This window comes from Mercurialis annua, linkage group LG7 (assembly GCF_937616625.2).
Source record: "Mercurialis annua linkage group LG7, ddMerAnnu1.2, whole genome shotgun sequence".
NCBI classification, from domain to species: Eukaryota; Viridiplantae; Streptophyta; class Magnoliopsida; order Malpighiales; family Euphorbiaceae; genus Mercurialis; species Mercurialis annua.
In genome coordinates this window covers 1,363,574-1,373,571 of record NC_065576.1, presented here as the reverse complement: position 1 = coordinate 1,373,571, position 9,998 = coordinate 1,363,574, and the positions used below count along the sequence as shown (strand labels likewise).

Here is a 9,998-nt window from a genome sequence, read left to right as displayed (position 1 = left end):
TTTTCTGTAATCTTTTGTGGATGAAGTAATAAACCCATTTGATTGAGTGGTGATTGTTCCATCGTTGTTGTAATTATTTGAAGCGTTTGTTTCAGCTGTCATGGACGTAATTCCTTTCCTTGTTCTTGTTATTGTATATGGTTTATAATTTTGGTTAGTATTGTTTTGGTCACTACAATCGTTCATTGATAGAGAATCATTGTTATTGATAGTATGGTTGTTAAGGAAGTATGAGGCTTGTAATATGGTTGACGTTGCTGTAATATTTGTTCCTGAGATTCATATACTTGGTGAAGATGAGGATTGTGGACGGAAATATTATATTCAAATTGTTGGGCTTTGTTATTTAAGTGTGGGCTACTTCTATAGTTAATGAAATCATGATTTTATTAACAAATTTGATTTTGAATTAACTTGTGTTTATAAATATAATTGAGAAAAAATAATTATATTTTAATCAATAATTTATAATTACTCGGATAATTTTTAAATTTTGAAAATTATTGACTTCACGTGTCAAATTGACGTTTTAAGATTTAGACGTTTTTTTAATTTATTTTTTTATTATAAAAATTATTAGTAACTATTGGTTACTTGGATTTTAAGATACTGAGTTCCATTTTAAAACATTTATTTATTAATTTATCGAATGGGTATTTATTTTATTTTTAAATTATAAACTATGGTTTATAATTTTGGTTTAATGTGTGGGTCGGGTTAGACTTGGGTCGCCTGACATTTGAGATTAGCCTGGCAGTTATCGGTAATTCGGCTAAATTATTATTTTTGGAATTTAATTTAATTTATTGTTTAAATATTATTTAAGCAATATTTTTTTGAAATGGATTTTAAAGCGAGAACTTAATATACTTGTATTAATTGGGCATTATAATTTATTTGAGTCTTGCGTTTATTCTGTGTGGTTTTTATCTGACTTGTTGTTTGTGCTAGTCCTATGTGTTGTCTAGTACTCTCTAGAGTTAGGGTCTGTTTTTAATTTATAATTATTACCTTGTCTAGACCCGTCGACTGTTCGTACTTCAGAGGCGAACCCGAGTTAGATTGCTTGTCAGTTTCACGTGGAATAGCAAGCAGTGAGTTTATATCTCTATTTACCTCTTTATTTAGTAAATGTTATATTTTGTAAATATATATGTATAAGCAGCTTTTGAACTGTTTTCGGCATTGTGGATTTGATTTGGAACGTGCTACTCGATGGGCATCATCGGGACTGCGTGCGCACTGGTAATGATTATGGTATTGAGGTAGGTTTGAGATACGTCTCACCTTAGTGAGGGCACCGGTGGAAGATACGTCTCCTGGGCTCACTATTTATTAAGTGATAGTCGAGGATCGGTTATTGAGATACGTCTCACCGACACGACAATGGATTTAGAAATTGTGGTTTAGGGTTTTATTGATAATCCATAATTAAAATGTTTTATTAAACGTTTTTAAAGGTGTTCAACTTAATAAATGTAAATGGTTATATAAACTCTACTCAGTAAATCTGACCCCGTTGTTTTCCCAAATTTTTCAGGTTTGTGATTTGAGTATTTGTCGATCTCCGTTTCTTCATTCTTGGAGGTTCTTTATTTATTTTCAGAATAAAAGAGTCGAACTGTTTTAAACTCTTAGACCGCAGTAGTAGTATTGGATTATTGATGTTTTAGTCTTATACTTATTGTTTTAGACTATTGTTTGTTGATATAGTTCAACTATGATTTTATCAGCTTTGGCATGATTACAGTAATTTTGTTATTATTTATTGATTTGCCATGTTGTTGGAGTTTAATTTGAAATTAAGTATACTTTGAATATATGTTGCTTAAATGTACTGCTAGGCTAGGTTGGAGTCTCGGTTACCTCCGAGCATGTGGTTTTCTGCAGATACATTGTTTTAAATGTTATAAATTGGTTATCCGCAAGGCTAGCTACGGGTTTTGGTACAACCATACCCATACCCTAGCGCCGGTCACGATTCATGAAAATGGATCGTGACAACAAGCCTGCAGTGAAATAGTCTATGGAAATTTTGTGCGCGGTCCTCGGCTATTTGGTTCGTGCAATGGTTTATTACTGATAAGTCTCTCAAGGTACTTACAAGATTTTATATTATGGAATCCAATTATCCGAGAGCATAGAAAAATCAACAGAATGATTTCCGACAAGTCGGATATGTATATGGCGGGACTCGGGTACAACAACTTGAATGGCGATTATAAAATTGTGGTAGCGGAATCCTGTAATTTGCATAATAATTTAATTGAAGTTCAAATTTATGACGTGAAGCTGGATTTTTGTAAGACAATAAAATGTGACTTTCCGTACAAGTTCATATCACACACCACACCAGCCGTTACTCACGCGAATGGAATCCCACATTGGCATGTTAAAAGGGCGAACAACAACGGCCATAGTGTGATTTTATCTTTTAATTTGGTAGCGGAGAGATTCGAAGAAATTGCTCTTCCTGAAAATATATTTGATTTTAAATTTATATCTGCTCTAGACGGGTGTCTTTGTATAGGCTTACGAGACTCGCTTTCGGATCCATTCTATGTGTGGAAGATGGGAGAATACGGAAGAAAGAATTGTTGGATTAAATTAGAAATTGTTTACCATCGTAAAACTAGGAGTTGTTTGATGCCACTTGGATTTCTAGAGGATCAGATTGTAATGAATTTAGATAGAGTAAGTTTATGGTCCGATCGAACTGGCTCTGGTTCGATCGAACCAATCTGTTTTGATCGGACCATTTCCATCCTCTCTGGATGCTCGATTCACTTCGTTCCGGTTCTACCTTCGCTTGATATAAAATAAGACATTTAGTCCGGGCTACTTAGATATAATTAAGCAATTTTTAATTTTCACTAAAAGCAAGCTACTTAGATAGTGAATCTTGCTTAATGCGTTTTATAAATAAAAAAAGTTTTTCTTAATTTCCTCCAATAATTCAAGAATTGAAACAAAGAATTGATTTCATATAAAAAAAGTTTTTTTTTTGAGAAAAAAAAGTTAAGCCTGCTAATTCTAAGATTATAAATTCTTTTCCATATTCTTCTTGATATATTTATTGTTATTGTTCATTATAATAAAATGATACAGAAAATATTAAAGACATGAATCTTAACACAAGAAAAGGATTACTTCTGGAAAAAAAAATCAAGATTTTATATTAAACAAAGTTTCACAATATTATAAGAACCTATGTGTTGTATCACAGTTCAATTGGACCAGTCTGTTTTGATCGGACCATTTCCATCCTCTCTGGATGCTAGATTCGCTTCGTTCCGGTTCTACCTTCGCTTGATATAAAAGAAGACATTTAGTCTGGGCTAGTTAGATATAATTAAGCAATTTTTAATCTTCACTAAAAGCAAGCTATTTAAATAGTGAATCTTGCTTAATGCTTTTTATAAATAAAAAAAGTTTTTCTTAGTTTCCTCCAATAATTCAAGAATTGAAACAAAGAATTGATTTCACATATAAAAAAAAAGTTAAGCCTGCTAATTCTGAGATTATAAATTTTTTTCCATCTTCTTCTTGATATGTTTATTGTTATTGTTCATTATAATAAAATGATACAGAAAAAATTAAAGAAATGAATTTTAACACAAGAAAAGGATTACTTCTGAAAAAAAAATCAAGATTTTATATTAAACAAAGTTTCACAATATTATAAGAACCTATGTATAGGGGTGAGCAAGAACTGAACTAAACCGAAAAACCGAACTGAACCTAACCAAATTTTGTTGTTTGGTTCGGTTTTTCGGTGAAAACAGTTTCGTTTGGTTTCTACTTTAGGTAAAATTTGGTGTTCGGTGTTCGGTTTGGTTTGGGTGTTTTGAAAACCAAACCGACCGAAAAACCGAATTAACCGAACTTTAATATAAAATATATAAATATTTTTAAAAATAATATACATATATACATATATTTATATGTTTTTTGTCTTTATATCTTAATTATTGTGGATATATGAGTTAATAATTGTTATTTAAACATATATGAAAGTTTATTAGACTCTAATTATTTAATATTTCAATTAATTTTAATATAAAAAATAAAAAATGGTGAAATTCGGGTTTAATCGAACCGTACCGAACCGAAATTTTCGGTTCGGTTAGATTCGATTTTTTACCTCCAAACTAAAAATTTGGTTCGGTTCGGTTTGGAAATTTTTAAAATCAAAAACCGAAAAAACCAAAAAAATTCCAACCGAACCGAACCGACCGACGCTCACCCACACCTATGTGTTGTATCAAAATCTAAAGAATTTTAAACTCATACTATCTGAATAGCCCAGTCCATAAATAATGTAGTGTATACCAATTATAATGCTTTTGAAAGAATTATTGCAGCAAAAGATCAAAAGATGTTAAGAGCAGTTGAATTTTTTTTAATATTTTTATATTTAAATATAGACTAGTGGTAAATGTAATTACTTTTTTAAATAAAATATAATGATGATTCACTAAAAAATATATATAATGATATAAATATTACTATTCAAATTTAAAGTATAGAAGTCGAGATTTAATTTTGTTTCCATTAATAGTAATTTTTACAAGTTAACATACTTTAAATAAATAGCCTTTGTTTATTTTAAGTCTTTTTGAATGTCTAGAAAATAAAAACAATAACTAATTAAATTATTAGTAAATTTAAATATGGGAGCAATATAAATAATTTAATGACGCATAAGTTATTTTCTTATTTCAGAATATTTTTTTAAAAAAAATGTACAAAACAGTGAGATATAGCTCAAATAGTATAAGCGCCGGACAATAAAATACTAGGTCGTGGATTCGATTTCTCCCGGAAGCATTCCGCTTTCCAATTATAATTAAAATTTTAAAGACAGTTGTTTGAACTACTTAGAACTAGATAAGGGAAGAGAATGATAGATCTTCCTCTCAACAGAATCTCAACATTCTAATTTTATTCCTTTTCAAATTCTTTCTCAACAATTTCAGCAAGAAAATTTTCCCGAGAAAATAAATTGCAATGGAATTTCAGTGTCCACAAGACGATGCATGGTATGATGTGAATTTATTCTTCGATGGCAAGAAAATCACAGTACACTACGCCAATTTTCCCGAAGCAGACGATGAAAATTTTGAGGTTAATTTGTTCAAAAACAACGAACAATTGAATGATTTCCGGCGAAGATTCCGGCCAAGCAGTGTTCAAATTCAAGATCATGATTGCAAATCAATTTATCAAGGTATGAACGTCTGTGCATTATGTTATTTAGAGAATCAAGAGACTAAATTTTACGATGCTCTAGTTGTTGAGGTTTTAAATGAAGAACATAAATTCAACAAGGACCAAATTGAACAAGATGAGGAAGATGAGGAGTGTGTTTGTAATTATGTTCTTAAATGGCAGAATGGTCCATTAGAAGGAGAAAGAACATTTGCTAGGATTAATGATATTTGCATTACACCATCTAGTAAAGAAATTGATCAGTCTCTTTATTGTTTTATGATGGTTGTGAGAGAGAAAATTGAAAATGGGGGTGGCAAAGTTGAAGGACTGGTTAATTTTGTGCCTAATTCTGTAATTATTGAAAGGTTTTTTAGGAAATTGAGGAAGTTGAGAAAGAATAGGTATGCTTGTAGGACAGAAGAGGGTAGGGTTTATGGAGGTTGTAGGAGGATCGAATCACTCGATTCCGAGTGAAGATATGTTTTACGGAAATTTATCGAGTTGAAAACGGAAATAAAAATTCCGAGTGAAGATATGTTTTACGGAATGTATGCTCTAAGGAAACTTATTGAGTCGAAAACGTTAAATAAAAATTTATCGAGTTTTATGTTTTGACGTTGGTTTTGAAGCTCTGATGTTTATATTTATAAATTATTATTGTATAAATTGTAACAACACAACGGAGAAAGTTGTGTCGTTTTCATTTCTTGACAAGTGCTAGGCATGATCGAAATTCTTAACAATTTCGGATACTCTACGGTGAACTAGACAGTCGTAGAAAGACTGCAAAGAGCTGGAAAAATGGAGTGAACAGAGCTTGTTTGAGAGCAAGCCAGCATAATTTTCGATGTTTAATGTGCATTCTTGTTTGAATGAATCCGCTTCTTGTACAGCTAACGGAGTCGTTCTGAGACTAGCAATGAGTTTATGAGTTCGTCTTTGATAACGAAAATTTATCTAGTTGAAAACAGAAGTAGAAATATATCGAGTCTAATGTTTTGACGTTGCTTTCGAAACTTTACATTTGTAAATAATTCTTGTACGTTGTTTAACGTATCATATTTTTCATTTAACGATTTCTTTTCCGTACAACACAAACTGATTCTGACATTTGAAGCACTGATCTTGTAACCAAATATGCTAATCGATCAAACACAGCTAAAATAAATCCATCACATCGAGAAGTGATAAAGTCAAGGGCGACAGATCGTTACATAGATTCTATCCACCGCATTATCCGTGGACACAATCAATAAAATTGAAACACGTTATTATGTCAATAATGTAATGTTATTAATTAGAATTTTCAAATATAGCTCTGATAATAGATGAAGCTGTTGGAAGACCATTACTTGTGTGATCCAAATCAATGTTATGAGCAAGTGAATCTGAACAAGCTAATAAATTATTAATCAACCAGGTAAAACAAAAGATCAATCTTGACATAAATTCTCAAATGAGAGCAGCCTAACCTAGAGGGTTGGATCCGGCTACAGATTACAACACCACTCCAAGAAAACAATCAACCGAAAGAATAACGGAGAAACAAGAAATGCAACGAAATGTGAATCTATCGTATCTTAACGTAATAATATACTGGATCTTAACATGATAATCTATTGGATCTCAACACTTAATATCTGTCTCTGCATTTAAAGCAAGTTTAAAATCTCTAAAGCATGCCAGCAAGCTACAAATGGCCTCTTTCGAACATATCCGAGAGAAAAATGAAGGCACCTTCAAGACACTGAAGATAACCATCAACAGCAGAAAATAATATTCCCTCCTCGAGACTTCAGTTAGTCTATGCGGAGCAGCATCCGACTTTTTTAACAGCCGACACATCATCTTTGTTGACGTTAATAGTCTGTCCTTTTGGTAATGCTGCAGGGTCATCCCCTACATCAAGAGCCTTTCGGCTGACAACACGATATATCTGACTTAGGACTTCAGTAAATGCGTTTTCGACATTCAAGGACTCCAGTGCAGAGGTTTCCATAAAGAAGGTGCTCTCTCTCTCAGCAAATGCCTTGGCATCCTCAGTCGTAACTGCGCGTAAGTGTCGTAAATCTGCCTTGTTTCCTACAAGCATAATAACAATGTTGGAATCAGTGTGATCTCGGAGCTCCTTCAACCATCTTTCCACATTCTCAAAGGTGACATGTCGAGTGACATCATAGACGAGCAAGGCGCCAACAGCTCCTCTGTAGTATGCACTAGTGATGGCCCGATATCTGCGAAAACAAAAACAATAGGATGACAATTTGCTCTCCAAATGAAAGTGATAGGAAATAAATATGCCCAGCCAAGTTAGATATTATCAACTACAAATGTATAAGAAGTGTCTGTTTTCAAATGCTGGAAAAAGACAAGTGCCAATGACATTGTAAAACTATAATCAAATCATCAAAGCAGCCAAAATTGTGTCTAAAAATATATATCTCTGTCTTCATTCACAAAAAAAGAGTGCTTGTGCTACTCAACATAACACGGCAAGGGCATACGAAAAAAGACCAAAAGCAAAATGGAAAAACTCAATCTTTACATGAATAGATTATAGGAATAGGGTTTCAGAATTTCAAAAGCATTTCCGAGAATGAAAACAAAACATATAAACGTAGGATTCAAGAAGTTTCCGCTCAATAAAGATAAATAAACCTGGTTTATATTTCTCATCATCTATTGCACAGCCAAATCTAAAAACTACTTTCAATTCTCAAGAAAATAAATGCCAAGCAAGCATCATATATCATTGACAATGCAGTTAACATCTCATGTTACCATAAGAAATCTTTTGTATAGATCCCTTTTCCAAATTACAGTGAAAATCAGTGGCCGATAGCACAATGTCAAGTAAAGTCATCAAGCATAGCCGTAAAAGATAAATAATTTGTCCAGATATTAACCATTTGCTGCTATTTTTGTATAAAAGTGTTAAACATAAAGCTCAAGCAAAAATAGAAGATATGAAAAGGTTAATGTGTGGCTTCATCAACATCTTAAACAGATCATGAACAATCTACAGACACTAAATACCTTACCTAACAGTGTACTTACAGAAACAAAATAATAGGTGTGTGACTCACATGAAATCTTTGAAGTTACTTATTATTAGTAGTACATTGCACACCGACACTAAATACTCTGTCAGATATTGCACATGTATGACATCAATATTCTCATTGACTCCTACCATAATCCCATACAGATCAAATTCAACCACTAATTCCAACTAAATTATCCAAAAAAAGTTCTCAAATTCTACTATTAAAAATACTTGATCCTCAAACAACTCAAAAAAAAATACCATCTTTACCAATGAGCTCAAACGATATAAGCATTGGGCAGTAATTTGCTAAGTTGTGGGATCGATTCCTCTCACAAACGCACAATCTTTACACAATTTTCCACATCAAATCAAATTAAAAATAATCCAAACACAAATACACACAAAACAATTAACAATTCCATATCTACAAAATCTCATATTTACAGATCTAAAAATTGAAAAAAAAACATAATTTTTTTAAAGTTTAAGAGAATTAAAGGGAAAAAGATGAAACCTTTCTTGACCAGCAGTGTCCCAAATCTGAGCCTTAACAACCTTATCATCAACATGAATACTACGAGTAGCAAATTCAACACCAATGGTGGATTTAGATTCAAGACTAAATTCATTTTTGGTGAATCTAGACAACAGATTTGATTTTCCGACACCCGAATCGCCGATTAAAACCACCTTAAACAAGTAATCATAGTCATCATCTGCTCTATAAGCCCCCATTTTTATTGAAAATGGAGATCAAATAATGGGTGATATCAAAAAAAAAATTCAAAATTTGGTGATGCCCAACAAAATTGAAAATGTGGGTATCGAAAAATGAAGATCAAAGGGAAATGGGTCGGTCTCGGATTGCTTGATTTATATGTATCTGTGGAAATCTAAGAATAAATATTGTTGTTTGTCGATGATTTTGTTATTTGAATTTTAAAAAATGTTGACGTTGTAGAGAGAGAGAGCCGCTTGTGATTTGTATAAAAAGGAGAGATTAGATTTGGAGGAGAGAATGGTGTTTGTAGATTTTATTTAGTAATAATAATATAAGAAATTCTTTGCTTTTTTTTACATTTATAAAAATAATTCTTTTATTTTTTTTCCTTACATGACTATTTTATAAAATAATGTCAAATTGTTGATTGCAAAAATAAATTTTAAGAATGGATACAATAAAAATGTAATTAGATAAAAATTAAAATATAGATAATAAATTAAAATATAATTAGCCATGAGTTATAGTTAAAATGATATAAGCGTTAGGCAGCAAACTGCTAAATTGTGAGTTCATTTTTTCCTACAAACGCTCTTCTTCTCCAATTATCACAAAAAAAAAATATCCCTTAATGCAGAACTATATAATTTTCGAAAGATATGTTATCCTAAAAATTAATTATCCAGGAAGCTATTATGCAGAAAATAGGTCATTATTTCATTTGAATCACTTACCAACTTTTCCGAATGTTACATTTTACTTTTAATTAAATAATTTTCAAAAATAATAATATCCTTAATAATTGACTAAACTAATTAAATTTTAAAAATATAATAGTATTTTGTATCAATTTAATGTAATGCAACTATATTTGATCGAGTCTTTTTCTGTATTAAGATGAACAACTAGTTGAATTAAACACAAATAATTCAATTGAAAGAAAATGGCTTCACAAGAAATGATTGTTTAATAGTGGTTGATTTAAATTCTATTTTGGATAGTTGAATTGTTATG

The 9,998-nt window shown here is 31.4% G+C and overlaps 3 protein-coding genes across 3 annotated transcripts; 2 read left to right on the top strand and 1 right to left on the bottom strand.

The window, feature by feature from the left end:
• Positions 1–2,157: 2,157 nt before the first annotated feature.
• Positions 2,158–2,823, top strand: LOC126655536 (uncharacterized). Its single transcript, XM_050349758.1, has one exon. The coding sequence runs from the start codon at positions 2,158–2,160 to the stop codon at positions 2,821–2,823; it is 666 nt and encodes a 221-aa protein (XP_050205715.1).
• Positions 2,824–5,010: 2,187 nt separating this feature from the next.
• LOC126655533 (uncharacterized) lies at positions 5,011–5,688 on the top strand. Its single transcript, XM_050349756.1, has one exon. The coding sequence runs from the start codon at positions 5,011–5,013 to the stop codon at positions 5,686–5,688; it is 678 nt and encodes a 225-aa protein (XP_050205713.1).
• A 915-nt stretch (positions 5,689–6,603) lies between these two features.
• LOC126656353 (ras-related protein RABA1f) lies at positions 6,604–9,293 on the bottom strand. The gene is made up of 2 exons (XM_050350899.1): positions 8,778–9,293; positions 6,604–7,448 (listed from the first exon to the last, which is right to left on the bottom strand). The coding sequence occupies exons 1-2, from the start codon at positions 8,996–8,998 to the stop codon at positions 7,019–7,021; spliced, it is 651 nt and encodes a 216-aa protein (XP_050206856.1). The 5' UTR covers positions 8,999–9,293; the 3' UTR covers positions 6,604–7,018.
• Between the last annotated feature and the right edge of the window lie 705 nt (positions 9,294–9,998).

What these genes read in the sequence shown, in the direction of transcription:
- LOC126655536 (XM_050349758.1), top strand. Translation starts at nt 2,158, where the DNA reads ATGATTTCCGACAAGTCGGATATGTATATGGCGGGACTCGGGTACAAC.
- LOC126656353 (XM_050350899.1), bottom strand. Translation starts at nt 8,998, where the DNA reads ATGGGGGCTTATAGAGCAGATGATGACTATGATTACTTGTTTAAGGTG. An exon ending in GACACTGCTGGTCAAGAAAG is followed by an intron (nt 7,449 to 8,777) that starts GTTTCATCTTTT and finishes TTGTTTTCGCAG; the next exon opens with ATATCGGGCCATCACTAGTG.
- LOC126655533 (XM_050349756.1), top strand. Translation starts at nt 5,011, where the DNA reads ATGGAATTTCAGTGTCCACAAGACGATGCATGGTATGATGTGAATTTA.